The sequence below is a fragment of the Xiphophorus hellerii genome, chromosome 4 (genome assembly GCF_003331165.1).
Source record: "Xiphophorus hellerii strain 12219 chromosome 4, Xiphophorus_hellerii-4.1, whole genome shotgun sequence".
Classification (NCBI taxonomy): domain Eukaryota; kingdom Metazoa; phylum Chordata; class Actinopteri; order Cyprinodontiformes; family Poeciliidae; genus Xiphophorus; species Xiphophorus hellerii.
The window spans coordinates 18912570-18929767 of record NC_045675.1 but is presented as its reverse complement, the minus strand read 5'-3'; the positions used below and the strand labels follow the sequence as shown (position 1 = coordinate 18929767).

Sequence of the window (17198 nt, the reverse complement as noted above, 5' to 3'; positions counted from 1 at the left end):
ACTTCAGTTACTCACATTAACTGAACATATTTTAGTAAAATATGTTCTTTCATAGTAGTGTATTAACTGACAGGATTTGTATCACTGAACATAACAGTGTAAATGGGGGAGCTTTATGGCTTTAAATTATTATTATTGTTGTTGTTGTTTTCTAATCAGGTTTTAGTGTCACCGGGTCATTTACAAGGTGTGAGTGTTGAAAACGGCATTACTTGCTTTGCTTATTCCAAAAATAACTTCTGTGTGCAGAATCCCACAATCTGCAATGCGGTCCAAGCTTTCACTCAGCTTAAGAATCAGCTCTCTGTGATTAATGGGTCCAAGTCCAACTCTGTAGTTCTGCTCAGTGGCCTCTTGGGGAAACCTGACATGAAACCTTGTGGCTCTGCTTACAGATGAGCAGACTTCTCACAGCTGAATTATTATCCTCTGGCCAATGAAAGTAAAGATATGAAGTTCTACATTATGTTTTATTTATTTTTTTTACATTGACTTGAATTTGTATACTTTAACTTGGCAACCAATTGGGTAAAGTTTGTAATCATGTTGTGTTATTTTAAGAAATTCTGTCTTTAATTGTCTGTAACAGATTTTGATACAGTTGATCACATCCCAAGTTAATATATAAATATATATATATAAGAATTTAGCAAAGCTTAGCATGTAAGTATGCTGTATCTCCAGAAGAGGGCGGAATTGAGCTTAATTTATCCTACTCTATAATTCTAATGCTTCAAGCTGTTCTAAAGACATATATGCTAGAAATAGGAGTAACGTTTATTCCAAAACAAAAAAATATATATTTTTCTGTTACTTTGTTTAATTAAGAGTCTTACTGCAACTATTTAAAGTCATGTTTTGTTGATTTTGTGGCAAATAAAAAATATGGTCTCCTCTTCCCCTACAGTTTCTAGCAGCATATGACTGGCACAGCTCAGATAAAGCTTGGCACTTAGTTTTATAGATATTATATTTCTACTAAAATTGTGACTGCTGATGTAAAAAAAAAAAAAAAAAAAGAAATCCAAAATTACTATTTATGAGCCTTGGCAGGCACAGCAAGATAATAAATCTAGTTTCTCTCTGGATGAGTGAGCTTATGACTAAATGTAACATTCCTGCCCTGTAGATGTCAGTATAATAGTTCAGTGAGCTGGGAGGTAATTAATCAATGTCTTAAGATCATAACCAAATTGAAAATGAGAGAAAGCTCTATAGAGTATGACGCTGATCAGCACTTCTTCTTTTTTCATCAACAGCTATATATTGATTAAATGTGCTGCAGACCAAAAAAGGAAGATTACTGTTAAAATATTGCACTTGTGCTGGTAATTTATATGCTCTTTAAAACTCTCTCATTTGGGGAGCATTTCTTACACTGTTGACATTAAGGGACACTTTAAACGTGAGCATCTCAGAGAAGACGGTAATGATTTTCGATGAAAGGTTGTGCCAGATGAATTAGAAACCAAACAAGCTGAAGAACATTACAAAGTGAGATTAAAGAAATCTTTGTTTTGTTTTCTGCTCTGCACCTCCACTAAGCTGTGATTCAGCGGGAAGAGACTCTCTGAGGGGAAGACAATAACATTGAGTCACCTTGCTGCATTGTGAACCTCTGGCAGCCCAGAGGCAGGATTCAGCAGCAGAGAATCCACTGCAGATCTGCACTGGACTGAGCAGCAACTGCATGTGTGTGTGTGTGTGTGTGTGGGTGTGTATGTGTATATGTATTTTCTATGAGTAGATTAGTATGTCCAAATGAAGGTCTGTATGGTGAAACGATGATAAATCATAACAAGGTCAAATAACAGCAACTGAGTACAGCAATGACATGATTACACTGCAGTATACAGTGTAACCGTCCTGCTGCTACCCTTCATGTCGCAGACAACTTGAGGGATGGGCATCTAATTTTGCAAATGCAAAAATGTAATGCTGATTATTTCATTATTTCAGCTTCAGACTAAAAAAGTTTTTAGTTTATGCATTGCTTTTCTGTTTTTAGGTTGACCCACTGTAACAATGCAGAAGCACTGCATGCAGAGCATTAAATGCAGTAAATTTTCTCATCCAATCTGCTGCACTTATGCGGTGCTGCTTTGACATGTCATATTAGGAACACAATGTATGCTTTACCCTCTTTCTTATAAGCTATGACTGAAAAGTAGGTTATACAATTATATTGCACATGTGTATCCTGTCATCTGTGGCATGGTCTGGGATGTCTCAGTATTTGCAACTGGGATTATAGCTGGTAAATAAATTAAAATGAAGAATATATTAGAGTAATTACAATATCATCAAAAATTGATACATGTATTCTATAGATTAATAGCATAATGTGATATTTTTCAGAGTTTATTTTCAGTTTCATTTGATTATGATTTTCAGCTAATGGTAAGCCCAAATGTGATTAATCTAAAAACATAGAATATTATAATAGACCAATGCAAAAACGTATATTTTATGATTAAACAGAAATTTTGTGTTATGACACAATTATAGGGAGGACAACAGCAGCCATTAGCAAACACCTGGTGGAACTGCATGTCTGCTGAACTTACCATACAAACTACTTCTCAGTCCAGCGTTCCTAAAACAGTGATTGTAAATGGCAAAATAGGGAAGTATAGTTGTGATGACATGCTGAAATAGGATTGTTGAAAAGGGTAGGAGCTTCTTAAAGTGACAGAAGCCAATTTCAAGTCATCAGATACACCTATGATACAAAGTCAAATTTTGTTTTATTTTTCATACAGTATTTTCATAGCAAATGACTGTAACAGTTACTAGGATTTGCTATAAAATAGCACTATGGGTCTGGAAAATACATAACGCCTCCCAACCTCTCTAGTGAGCTGATTTCTCAGGCACACAAAGAAATGTTTAATCTCCCATTATCTTTGAGGAACAGAGCCATAAACCACTCTGTAGCATTTCAGCAAAGCCAACGTAAAAGTGAATCATAAATCAAATATTTATAGTGTTGTTGATCTCTTTTCTGACCCCATTTTCCCATCAAAAGACGCTCAAAGTTTAATAGAATCAACATTCTACAGAAAACCCATGACACCCAGAGATGAGACAATGTTTCAACTCTTTCTGTGACTGACAAATCAATAGGATGCAATGAAATGATATTACCCAGCGGGAACTATTATCTATTAATTTCAAATATATGATTTATTCCCAGTAAAAGAGCTTTTTTATGATGATGTAACACTTTGCCACCTGTCTCTTGAAGCTCAGTAAAATAACTCTTGTGACACTATACCCTGACATTGAACACTGGCTTCCCAGCCCTGAAGTGCAATTTATTGACAGAAGTGCTAAATTGAGCAGGCCTGTTTGATGCAGTGTAAGCAGTATTTTAATGTGTCATGGTCAGACAAGTCCTCTGTCCTAAAGGCATGACTGCAGCAAAGGCAGTTTGAAGCAGGCAAATTATTAGTCCTCCATACAACTGCTGTAAGAACACACACTTGAGAAAATAGTTTCACTAAACATAGATATGCTTCTGACTCCACACAACTTTGGCAGATGATGGGCAACAAGGCCTTATGCTAGATCTAGATTTGCCGGCTTTCTTACTGAAGTATTCTGAACGTGCACATAAAATATTTAGGTGGTATGTTACACTGGGTCCATAGTTTCATTTTGATGATTATGGCTTACATGTAGCAAAAGCCTAAAAGTAAGTATCTCAGAAAACAATGATATTGTGAAAAAGTTAAATACTGGAAATTTATGAGACCTTAATCAGCCACTTAACTCACTTAATTTTCTGAGCCTGTAAATGGTCTCTCGGTCTGGGTTAGTAGCCTACACACTCTCAGGGAAGACAGCTGACTTCACAGATGTCTAGAACAAGTCAATGACAGTCATTATTGGAGGGGAAGTCACAAAAGGCCATTACCAAAGAAGCTGAATTTTCAGAGTGCTAATGTTTCTTCTAAAGGTAAATAAAGCATTAATCAGAGAAGAAGGAGGAGGAGAAGCATTTTATCTCTGGAGGAACTGCAGAGATCCACAGCTCATGTGGGGGAATCTATTGGCAAGACAACCATTAGTTGTGCATATAAATTTGGTCTTGATAGAAAAGTGCAAAGATTGTTGCAAGAAAGTCATAAAAAGCCCAGTTTGCGGTGTTCTACATGCCACGAGGGGAACACAGCAAACTAGCTTTTGGCTTACATGCAATGTGTGCTGGAAAACAAACAACTACAGTACAGCATCCATGCGATGGAACATGGCAGTGGTAGCATCGTAATGTGGAAATTATATTATTAAGCAAATACAGAGAAGATGGGGCGTTGAACGGAATGTGTATGGAGCTAAATATAAGACATATATATATATATATATATATATATATATATATATATATATATATATATATATATATATATATATATATATATATATATAAATAAAAATAAAATGGAGAACTACTGTGGAACTGTTTATTTTCATGTGTTAAAAGTACAGCCATACAATAAATCCAACTGAGAATCTTTGGAAAGACTTTAAAATGCATTTTCTTTCCATCCAATGTGACTGATCGATTTTGCAAAGACCAGACAAAAAAAGTATTTGTTGTATAGACGTGCAATGCTGGTAGAGACACAAAAACACAACTGTAATTGCAGTAAAAAGTGGTTGAATCAAGTTTGATTCGGGGGGCATTAATACATTTGCATGACATTCGTTTCAAATTTTTATTTGCAAAAAATTAAAAAACAATGTTTCCTTTTCCTCCCACTTCCCAACTACTATGCGTGTTGTGTTTGTCACGTCACAAATAAAATACGCTGCTGTTCGTGGTTGTAATGTAACAAAATCCAACAACAGCACAAAGAGTTTCAGCACTTTAGCAATATCGTTCTCCGGTTGGACTTGCTAAATATTTTTTCCTGGATGAACTTAATCTTCCAGACCTCTGCTTTGTGAACGAACAGCTGGGAGGACGGCGCTCTTTGGTGGTGGTTGTGTGTTGCTCACTTCTTCTTTTTTTTTTTTTTGTATTCTTCCCCTTTAAAAAACCCGCTGCCCTGGAGGTGGTATTATCTAGACTCCATGGAAAAAAGTCTTCGGAGTGGGAAGAGACGGGGAGGGGGGCACTAGCCGAGCCTGAGAAGAGGGATCATGGCGGCACCTCTCGGACGGGACACTCTACCTGACCACTGGTCGTACGGAGTTTGCAGAGATGGACGGGTCTTCTTTATTAAGTGAGCAGCACTGGGTCTTTAAGCCTACTTTGCGGGGCATTTTCAACTCTCCCTGTGGAAGTCTGTTTTGGCTCTTTTCTTTTTTTTATTACCCTTCAGTAACAGGTGTCTTTCTTGCAGCGATAAAACTCGTAGCACTACTTGGCTACATCCACGCACCGGCGAGCCTGTTAACTCAGGACACATGATACGATCAGGTAGGCTGCAGATAAATGATCTGATTTGCGGGATCCCCGGCGGGACACTGTTGCTGCAGCGTGTTTTCTTTCTGTGGAGGGTCCGCTCAGTATGCTCCTTTTTTTCGTCTTGCAGATTTGCCGAGAGGATGGGAAGAGGGCTTCACGGAAGAAGGAGCTAGTTATTTCATCAAGTGAGTGTGTATTTTTTTAATTATAATTATTTTTGCCGTGCATTTTCCTCTAAATCGCTTGTTTCACGTGGACAGGGGCTTCTGCTGCTATGCAACACGCTTGGTCTGTTGCAGGTTTGTGAACACTAATTTATCTAAGGAGCTGCATGTAACCTACAGGGCATATGACACAAAAAACACGAAGACACATGGATTAACACAGGGATCTCATTTGATAGGTGAAACCAATTATCTCGGTCTGAGAGGAAAGTAGCAAAGCCTGTGCAGGACAGACTGAAAGCTATTAAAATTCTCCTCACATCTTCCATGCAGGACCTCTACTCTCCCTCACACACTCTCTCTTTCTCTCTCTCCATTAGATAGGTGTGCAATCTATGCGTGTGTGTGGCAGTGAGTGAGAGACTGTAAAGGTTGCAGGAAAGAGGTGTGACCATGTGGTGACAGAGATGTATGGCATGATTGCATTACTGAAGGGAGGGAGGACTGAATTTTCAAAGTCACACACACGCAGAACGATGGAGTTTCCTTTTTGTCAGATGTTCACGCACTTCCCACTTTAACTTCATTATTCATGTTCAAGCTGCACCGTGAATTGCTGGTTAGTGTTTTCCCGGAGCAGAAAGGTCATAGGTTCAAATCTTGATTAGAAAGCGACCTTCGTGTACGAAGTTTGCCTGTTTTGTAGGTGTAAATGTGTACGTGATTTTAAGTCACGTTTGTCTCTGTAATTGACTGATTCTGAAGAGGACAGTTCGTTTTAATATAGACTAAATAAGTATTGGCGAATGTTTTCTCTAGAATACTGGATTCTGGTTCCAATATTAGACAAAGAAACAAATACATAATACTTTAAAACTATTTAGACCCCTTTCCCAATTCTTTTCACATTCCAACCACATTTGTTAATATGTTTTATTTGATTTTAAATTATGGACCAATACAAAATAGCACTTCGCTTTGAGAAATCATAAATGTTTTTTTTGTCATTGTTTTAATCAATAAAAACTTTTACTGGTAAAATTAAGCTTTTACCAATTATCTCTGTCTGCACTGGGGGACACAAGTGTTTTCAGCCAATACTTTCTAGGTTTTGTCTTTTATTGTATGCCTCGTCCAGGTTTACACATACATTTTCAAGTCTTGCCACATATTCACTTGGAATTTGATTAGGTCATTCAAAAACACTGACTATGCTTTGACCAAAACTATTTTATTGTAGCCCTCGATGATTGTTTTGGGTTGTTGTCATGTTGGAAAAATATAGTTTCAAAACATTTTTGGAATTTTCTAGTAGTCTTTTCTTGTCCACCTGTCTTTAACTCAGTTAATATTCCCATAATTTCTTACGTCTTTCCTGCACCACTTTCAGAAGAAAAGAAAGATGTTGGCATTATACTTCCACCATCACGTGTTACTATTGTCAGTATTGCAACCTGTATACTGACAGGTTGCAATGATTATTGCATGATTGTATGATTATTCATCACAATGATTCATCAACATAGCTTATTTAAATTTGCCGTGCTCTTAGTTTTTCCCAGTTGTTCCAGACAGAGAACCTGTACTTGTGGCTTTACTTCGACAGAGTGGATAATAGCTACAAATTTGAAGGACTGGTTTTGTGACACAGCATGCGCCAGTTTGTAAATTTGAGAGAATAATGAAGAAAAATCTGTAGTAATCTAAGATAGCTAAAGAGGTTTCAAATCCCTACACTAAAAAACACATACAATGGTGTAGGACAATAAATTTGTTGCTCCTGCCCCACATTGTGGGAAGAATAAAAAGCTCTTTGGACTTCTTTATTTGCCTACTTTTTCACAAACAATATGCTTGTGAAGTTGTGGGATATATGGCATCCTAACACTCACTGCTTTGAACGCAGCCTTGTGTTGCCCATTTAGCTCTTTAGAAATGTTATAGTTTGAGAACTTATGGGCTGCTCTTTTGTGACTGTGTTTGGATCACAGTCAAATTATTATTTCCATGTCTGCTTTTTGAGTTTAAAGGAGCAATTTTTCTGCAAATATGCCCTTTTTTCATGTGATTTTTTTTCTCTGTTTTTTCTAATTTCTAATCAAATGTATTATACATTCCTTCCCTTAAAGATTAGCCACTTAACCAATCAACTGAGAAAACTGAACTATGATTTTGGAGAGTTTTATGTAGGGAGATATAACTTATTTTACATTTTTTCAGAATGATAAATAAAAAATGGTTGCAGACTTTGCCTTTTTTGTACACCACTCCTACTTTGTTATTCCAGCAGTTTGCTGACCACAGATTCCTAGTTAATTTATTACTGCCCCTTGTTGAAAACATGAGTTAGGTTGGCAGAATAGATTAAAAACAGTCAACAAAGCAGGAAGATCTTAGCTGCTTTGGAGCAAGGGAAGCTTTGGGTTGTACTGTCAGGTCAAGATACTTGGCAAAAAGGATAGAGTACAGTGAAGATGGTTTGAGCTGAACAGCTTTTCAAACCCTGATTTGTTTTATTAAGACTTGGAAAGGATCAAGACAACTTAAACTTTGGCCCTGTTTAGTCACTTAAAACGATTGCAAGCATCATTTGCCAGAAATGGGTAGTAGGAATTCAGCTTTTTGAAATGTTTTTATTCAGTCTACAAGGATAAGCATCTGTTGTGAATATACTTACATTTCTATTTGTGACTATGATGCTTTGTTTTGTCTCATAATTTTATCCCACTGACAAATCATCCTTATTTGGAAGTTATTTTTGTAATAAATTGCTCAAAACAAGTAAACTGTACAATATTAGCAGGATGCCCATCCTGATTTTCTTTCTATTACTGAACGGTCCAGAAGGTACACAACAACAAACTCAAGAGCTGAAGTCCACATGCTGCTGCCGTGACAACAGTCTGTAGACATGGTGGTGTGTTGATGGTGGAGTTTAGTTGAGCGGAGGCACAAAGGAAGCATTGTTCGTGCAGCTTGACGGTGGCAGGACTCACGTTTACTCAGCGGGCTGCGGGTCAGCTCGCTGCCTGCAGGCCATCGCTGCTTGATTAATGCTTAACAGTGTTGTGGTGAATTGTGGGCTTAGGTCATCCCAGAAATATTCCACCGGTGTTTAGCTTGAGGTACTTTTGATCCAGTGATATTAGCGAACTGATACACTTAAAAGTGATAAAGGAAAAGAAAAGAAGCATTACATGTGTGGCAGTAGATTGAAATAGTCTCTGTGTTGCTGTCTTCCTTTGGGAGGACCTCAGAGGAACTGACCCATTTTGAAATTCATGTTCCAAAATCAAGAGAGGAAAGATGGTTTTTGCTGCAGGTCTGTCCGTTGAGATCTTTTAGCCTGGCTAGCACAGATCAACAGAAACAAGAGAAAGGGAGGAAACAAAAGGCTGAACTTTTAAAAGATACAATGGATACATTTAATTTACTAGGGTGCTAAAGAGCCATACTACTTAAAATCTTACATAGGAGAATAGCTGTCAGGCACAATGTTTGGACCACAGAGGAAAAGCCTTTTAATTAACTTATGAAAAGGAATAAATCACTGTCTAAAATAATTTCCAGGTGAAAACTGGGGAAGGTGGGGTTTCACATCACCCACACTCACCAAGCATAGGAAATGTGCAATTCTATAGCTCCCTGAGGGGGAAAAAAATGACCCCGCTGAGGTACAATGATGTCCTGTTGAGGACTTGGTTCACATTGTTGAACGATCTCACAATGATGTTGGATAATCCAGCAGTGTTTGATATCCACATCAAAACTTACTGTTTTCACACTACAGAAAAATAACTACCTAACCCTCTTTTTTAACTTTGTTTACTCATCACAGACAAAAACCTCAGTCAATATTTCATTGTTGCCCAAGATTTTTAATGACTGTTTATCTTCCTGTAGTCCCACAGCTTATTATGTATTCAGGTTGTGCTTGCGTTTTTGAAATAGCTGACTGTTTTGACCAGGACAGCAGGAGTTAATTAGCCATCAGATGTTTTGGGAGTTTTGAAGCAGAGCTTTTTAAATCCATTGAAAATAAAGCCAAGTATCCCTACAGGCCAGTTATCCCCAAACTGCCTTAATGAAGCTTTCTTTTTCTGCAAACACATCAAATTTATGCCTCATTGCTATGGTCAAAACAACCCTGGAAAATCGGATGTGGGAAACTAGCCCGAACATTGTCTTATGCAGTTTAGAATTAAAAGTTTTCTGCATTAAATGTTCGAGTATACGTTTTTATTGTATTATATGGAGAGATACATTCAACTACGGGGGGACCTGCTCAGTCAAGAAAAATGTGTTTTCTACTGTGTCTACTGCTTTATTTTGTTGAAATTGTATCTTTGACAATTGGTTTAAAGTGTATACTTTCAAAATGAGCAAAAACATCTGTTGTGTTTATGCTGTGTCATTTTAGAGAAGGCACTTGTACCATAGATGTAAGATTTACAGGCATTGCTTAATATGCCAAATATCCTTCTGTTCTTTGCTAAAAAAAAGGCAGTAGGAGCATACTTGGCTTTTTTTTTTATATAGAACAAGAGGCAGGAGAAATCTTCTAGAGGTCACATAAGTAGTAGTCATTTAATATGTCAGGATTTGACTTTGAACTTAATCTACAAATCACAACAATGTGCTTTACTGGAAACTGATAAGTTAAAAATAGTAAAAGTGTATCAAATTTGGATAATGAAAGTGACATCATGTTTGTGTGAAGGTCTGTGGTTTAGAGGGAAATAGTTTGGAAATATTTGCCGAGTCCAATATGGGCAGTAATGAAGCATGATGAAAGACACATCATTGAATACCAATGATGGAAAGCAAACTTGCCTAAAGCAGACAAACAAAGGATCAGTGCAAACAGAGTATTAGGTGAAAGCTGATAATTATAAGGTCATTGTGCTCTGAGATTCACTCATTTGCTACCTACTGTGCTGGTAGTGGTTATGCCTCCTTGTTTATGATGTTCCTTGTAACAGATGTTTCACCTAATAAGGCTCTCTAACACAACAGCTTTTCTATCTAGTTCATTCCAGTCAAAAAAATCTATTGATTGAAGAAGAAAAAGGGGACTCCTCTTTTATAATAAAGTTTTTTTATTTTTAGATTTTTAGGTCTTGGACATAGATTTATCTTGGACACAAAGTAATTGCTTCTAATAGTATTGATGGTGCCTGTCACTTGATGTGTACTGCATAGCACCAAAAGAAAAATGCTGTATGTGAGCTAGACATCAACTTTCTACTTAAAGTCCCATTTGAACTATCTCTTATTTAAATAGTGATTTATCCTGTGATTAGCATACAGTGCTATCATAACCTAAAACATCTTCAACAACATGTCGAGTATCTCTGTCATATGACCAAACATCAAGTTAATATAAAGTATGGTAATATGAGATTATCAGCACTTGCAAGTTTTCAATAAATGGTTTAGGACTTTTTTTTAACATTATTTCCTTTTTTACCTTTGCAAACTGTAATTATACATAATGTATATTCCATACATTATGTAATTTTCCTAAAATCAGGACATCCAACCTGTACAGCTGCAATCTGCTAAGTGTCCACATAGGCTGTTCGTGGTTTGCTTTTCAAACGACAAACAGCCTAAACATAAATTCTATGTTTAATAAATTAAACATACAATTTATTTCATTTTATTTATTATCATTATTGTTTCTGCAATTCTGATACTGCCTCCGTCAGGTGTACGTCTTGTAGCTCAACCTTTTTTCCACAAGTGCAGTTTTGTGTGTGGAGATAGTTTGATCTCGCTGCTTTTCTAGCATTTTTCTTCCTTTTTTTGCTGATGCTGACTATCAGCAAAACATACAAGATATTGATGGTTCAGTCAGAATATCCTTGCCTTATCTGCAAAAGTAAAGGTGCATTTCATTTCAGTAAGCATAGAAGAGGCTTTTTAAACATTTGACATGTTTGGTGATGGCAAGTAGCAGACCTCATGAGGCTAGATATCATCCTTAGTTTATGCAATGTCAAACTTCTGAATAGTTCCAACAGGTAAGTTTGTATTTTCACATTTTGAACCCTTTTCAAAATCCCCCAGTCTTTACTTTCTCATTGCATGTAGTGTAGTCAGTTATAATACTGTGTATTATGAAAAAAGAGTGACAGCCTGTATGGCTGTAAAAAAAAAATAAAATATATATATATATAAAATCCCCATAATGTTTCACATTTGAAGATCTCTTTGTGTCCTTTTTGTTTTCTGAGGCAATATCAATCCTCCCTTGGGGTCACGATGATAATAAGCAGCGCTGTGTTGTCAATGTCATGTCCAGAGTGAGTTATTATGAAGCTTAAATAATGCACTGTCCTGTTCAGGCCTTCAAAGAGAGAAAACAGAGAGCAGATTTAGTGTCTAGTACAGTAGAAGTTTGTTCTGCAGGATAGGCGGGAAGCTTTCCATCAGGCCTTGTCATGACTTGCAGTATTTAGTCCAGGAACCGGCAATGAATGACTACATTAAGAGCTGTGGACCTGATGTGCGCTCTGTGTGATGACATACGTTATTTGTGATGAGTCAGTCGCTGTCTGTATGGCTAAGGCAGGTTAAGAAAGTCAGAGCTGGAGCTGCAGGAGTCAGAGTGGAGACAGAGCAGAAGAGATGCCCGAGCTAGGATGGGGACCTGCTGCTTTAGTTGCATGCCTCTGGGTTTGGGGATCAAGTCGGCTGATCACGAGACAGAGGTGCAGCCCCACAGTTTGGAGGAGAAGAAGAGGCAGGCTGAGGAAAGGTAACTGGATTACAGACATTTTGCTAAGTAAAATTTAGGTTCAAGCTTAGTGTTTGCATGGAAATAATTTGATGCAACAATGTCCAACAAATCTAAATTCAACTGTAGACGAATCATAAAAAAAAAAAAAAAGAAACTTATATATTGTAGGAAACTGTATTTATTTAGCTTTAGTTGGCATTTCTCACAGTCTTGCTGTTTATGAATCAGTCTTTGTACTTAAAATGATTCAGTTATCTTTCATAAAGACAGAGTTTGTTTACTCTTTCTTTTATAGATTTTTGACAGAAGTTGTTTCTGCCGCATTCTGTCAGAATCTTAGTGGGACGGGAGCCACTGCAGAATAAAGCGGGTTTTACTCCTCTCATTTGCCCTTAAGGATGGAAATAAAATTGGTTTGTTCCCACAAAATTGCTAGATAGGTGGCATCAAAAAATGACATAGACAACATATCAATACCTTTTGTGGGGTGTTTATTATTGTGGATAAAAATATTTCATGGTTGTATTAACAATGACATGCAATAGAAATCATTATCTGGAGAAAAATACTGCACCTTCCTTTTCTTTTTCCTGTATAACCAGTGCTGAAATTTTCAATAACAATAAATCAAAATGTGCTGTCTCTCTCTACATATATATATATATATATATATATATATATATATATATATATATATATATATATATATATACTGTATATATATACACACATATGTGTGAGTGTAATAAAAAAATATAGCAAAAAGATCCTTTAATTTTGTCTGATTTACAACACTTTGCCTTTTGTCTTTCTGCATGAAATTTGCATGTTCTCCCTGTCTATGTGTGACTCAGAAATTAGACCCCTTGCTCCAAATTAATGGAGGAGGGAAGGATATTATGGAAAATTGACACTGTTGAGCTTTATATCATGTTATATTGTTATTTCCTCATCAAAACCATACCTGGAGTGTCGATTTGTTGACATGCATGTTTGAGAAATACTTGAATCTCCTATGACAGTCATTTGGGCAGCCTAAATGCCCAAATGACTGTCACAAATCAGTGCCTAATTCCACAAATCTCCTCCTTGGAGCTTTTGAGTTTAGTAAAAAATCACATAAAGCTAAAAAAACCAAAACATTTACTATAATGCGAAATTGGGATAATGTTTCTGTTGGTATCAAAACTATTACCCACATAAAGGAATCTGCACCACTTTTTGCCATTTTTATGGTTTATAGTACTTATGAAACAACATTGTAATTGATCAAAATCAGATCTGGCAGGTGAGAAAACTAGAATTCAATTTGGACCAGAAAAAACCTGGTTGTTGCATTTACGTCGATAACTATAAATGTGTTTATACTACACTCTTTTTTTTTTTCCTAAAGGGTCGCCGAGATTGACCTTGGGCTAGACTCTAAATAGAGAGCCATCCATCACTGAGAAATAAATTTTCTTGCATCAAAAGTAACACAGTCACATTCCTTTGGTGTTTCTGGACTGTGGGAATGCCTGTGAACAATCGGGAAGACCATTTGATCAGTGGAGTTGAACCCAGGGTCTGTTGACAGTGATTAGTACTGAGACACATTTTTGAAATAATTTTGAGTAGCTGTGGCAGCTTCAAGAAGGTGTAAAGAAGAAAAAAGTCATGCATAGCACATTGTGCGAATTATGGTCTAAAATCCAATCTGAAAAAGCAAGTGATGGTAATATAATATTTCTGAAGAGTGAAATAAACACTGTTACTGTTTTTTTTTGGCAATGTAACAGAGTGACAAATACCTAACTGTAAAAAAACAACTCTATTATTATTATTATTGTTATTATTATTATTATTATGAACTTTCCTAAATCAACAAAGAATTAGCCAACTTCTTTGTCTCTGATCCTCACTGAATATGTTGTTTTGTTGTAGATGCTAATGTTATTAAACTGAATTAATAACTCTTCTATCAGTAATTATTCTTTTACTGTTCATCATGTATATTTCAAAATATGTGTATACTATAGTGACATCAAGCTGCCAAATGGCAAACTGCAAGCAAGTACATAGTCTCCTTAGCCCAATCAAATTTAAGTGCGAGAGAGATATGTACTTATTCACAAACGAGATACAAGATCACTGTGATAGAGCTCAGTGTTAGATTAAAAATGCATCAGTGATTTGGTGGGAAAATTACCTCCTCATAGTTGCTGATTTGAATGAATACAGAACAGAAACACTATTTAGCTCTTCACAGTTCTAAACTGAGTAAAGCAGAAAAGAAAACAATAGATTGCATATCTACTAATAAATCTTCTTAAAGATTAAAATCTGCAGTACATGGGCTTTGCGCATTTTTAATGCTAAAACACTCTCATCACGTCACAAACTTATATTTAGCAGCTAATGAACAGAATAAATAAGCTCCAAAAATGTCTCTCTCAGTATCACTTAATTGCATTTTGCTATCATCATCAATGGAATATTGAGTGTGAATAAGATAAATGAATACATTGTTCTGGCCAACTCTAGTCAGCACAGATGTGACGGTCAAATGTAATTTCACTCTCTGCAGCATTATTGAACACACTGACCACACAGCTGTGTTATTCCTTGCGGCTCTATTCAATGTAATTTTCTTTGCAAATATACAGCCCATCTCTAACTGCGTCTCATTCCAATATACTTCTCTTTTGCTGTGATTATGTCAACTTTGCACATTTTGCATAACTCTTATTGATCCATCATTGGTCTTAAATCTGAAAAGTAAAATTAAACCTGGTGTTAGTGACGGTGCACTCTCTGTGTACTGGACATGATTAAATTTTGCAGAGTTGTGCATGAAAGAGGTGTGGCACTTCTCTTTTTTTGTAGCCACTAGAAGACCGTGCTGTGTACTATATGTTTTCATGGCAAATAATTAATTTCTACAAGATGTCTTTTAGTATTTTATCAAAATGCTTTAGCATTCTCTCCATTTTAAGGGTTACTATACAGTTAAGCTCAGATTTATTGATTATTCACTAATATAAATGTGTTGAAAATGGCCCAGCCAGAGCCCGACTTGAATCTGATGGAGGACCATGTGAAGAGAGCTAAACATTATGGTAATGGCCAGAAGGCCACTGTCGTCAAAATACCAGTAACATTAAACAGACTGACTATGATCAGCAATCATAAGATGGGTTAATTACTATAGTATGAATACAGTTTTTTTTTTTTTTTGCACTGATTATTGAGAATTGCATAAATAATTTTCAACATGCCATTTTTTAGCAATATCTAATATCCTTTTACATGGTTTTATCTTTTCAGGGATTCTTGCCTGAAAATAATTTGAGATGTAAATATAGTGATTAACCCTTGTATTCCTCTGACCTGAAGTGTGAGATATAGACTATGTCATAAGCATTAAGGCTGAAGTCAGGATCCCTGGTATGTGGCCTTTAGAAATGAAGTTCATATAAGAAACAATAGATAGAAAGATATGATAGATAAGATAGATATAGATATATAATGCAGTGACTTGGCTGTCTATCGAACCAACCTACACCACCTTCATCCATCCCTCTGCTTCTATCTAAAGGTCTGTCTGTGGTTTATTGAACCGTCCTTCCAGCAGCTCGAGCTGCCACTCAGTTTTTCTCTCCATCCTTTATCCCTTGTTCCCACTGGCCGTCTGGATGGGATCTGATAAAGTTGACTCGGGGTGAATCAGAGGGCTCTGGTTGCAGTCAGAGACCAAGGTCAGCACTTTTCTGGACAACGCAGCGAGGTGATTACTACTCATCTATGGCAGCCGTAGACAGTGGGAGGTTTGGTCCGTCCCGTTTTCCTCGGTTTCCAGCCTCTGTTATGTTTTTTCTCTTCCTACTAGCTAGGTAGAGCTGGGTTTTGTACGTGTTGGGAGTGTCTCTGTGTTGTCAAGAGTTAAGAGGGAGATAGGGCTGAAACAGCAGATCTTCTTCTCTCTGACACTCCTCTCTGTGGCCTTTCCAGCACACTCATCAAGCTGATTCAGTTTCAATGCGTAAAGCAAGCTAAAAGAAACACTTCTTATTGTCGGGAACAGATACGGGTACTTAGAAATGGATCTTGTTTTTTCAGTGACTGGTGAGTACCAACATGTACTGACAAAAGATTTTATAATTTTACTATTAGCTATTTAAAGAAGCTGGCTAAAGACAGTGATAAATGACTAATACAGCTGCTCTGCTATACTCACAGAAGCTAGCCAGTTCATACGTATTTTACTAAAGTTATGTTATGTGTATCTGTGTTCTGCATTTGAAATATTAGTTCCTTCAATGTCTTTTCATTTACACGTTAGTAACATTTCTTTGGTGTTTTGTCATTGTTTATTTCATAATAGCAGTTAGACGCTTATGTACTGTTACTTTAAGAATTTACATTCATGTTTTGATTCTATCAATACCTTTAACTTTTAGGCAGTTTTAAAGATAAGAATTTTACTCGTAAAGTGAGAACAAATTAAAATGAATGTGTATAATTGCAATATGTAGTGCAAACATAGTAGTTAAATATGAAGGGAGTTTTCAGTATCCAGCACTGCCTAGGGCAGTTCACATTAACTGGTAATGTTTGGAAAATGTGTAAATGGAGTTTGCTTCATAACTTCAGTGTGTTGTGAGTGTGACAAAAGCTGGTTTTGTATTTACACTATTGTTGAGCTTAGCTTGTGGTCAGAAATTGTGATTTTCCCAGCTCAACTTAAAATGTTTTTCACCAACCTAAGTCTCAAAATTCAATTTGGCCTCTTCATAGAGGCCACACTTACAAAGACAGCTGTAGTACATAACTCTTTATTTGCACTTCTGATATTATTCATTTAAATTAGTCACACACAGTATTAATTTAAAGG

General features: G+C 36.5%; 1 protein-coding gene across 8 annotated transcripts in view; it reads left to right on the top strand.

The window, feature by feature from the left end:
- Positions 1 to 5085: 5085 nt before the first annotated feature.
- The window catches only part of plekha7b (pleckstrin homology domain containing, family A member 7b), an 80036-nt gene continuing 67923 nt past the window's right edge, over positions 5086 to 17198 (top strand). For 6 of the 8 annotated variants that reach the window (XM_032561020.1, XM_032561015.1, XM_032561018.1 and 3 more), the window contains exons 1-3: positions 5087 to 5231; positions 5352 to 5428; positions 5544 to 5601. In XM_032561020.1, the coding sequence (XP_032416911.1) occupies positions 5149 to 5231; positions 5352 to 5428; positions 5544 to 5601 (218 nt within the window). In that variant the 5' untranslated portion in view covers positions 5087 to 5148. Of the gene's footprint in view, positions 5232 to 5351; positions 5429 to 5543; positions 5602 to 12160; positions 12344 to 17198 lie in introns of those variants that run through there. The other 2 variants (XM_032561013.1, XM_032561016.1) reach the window with 2 other exon arrangements.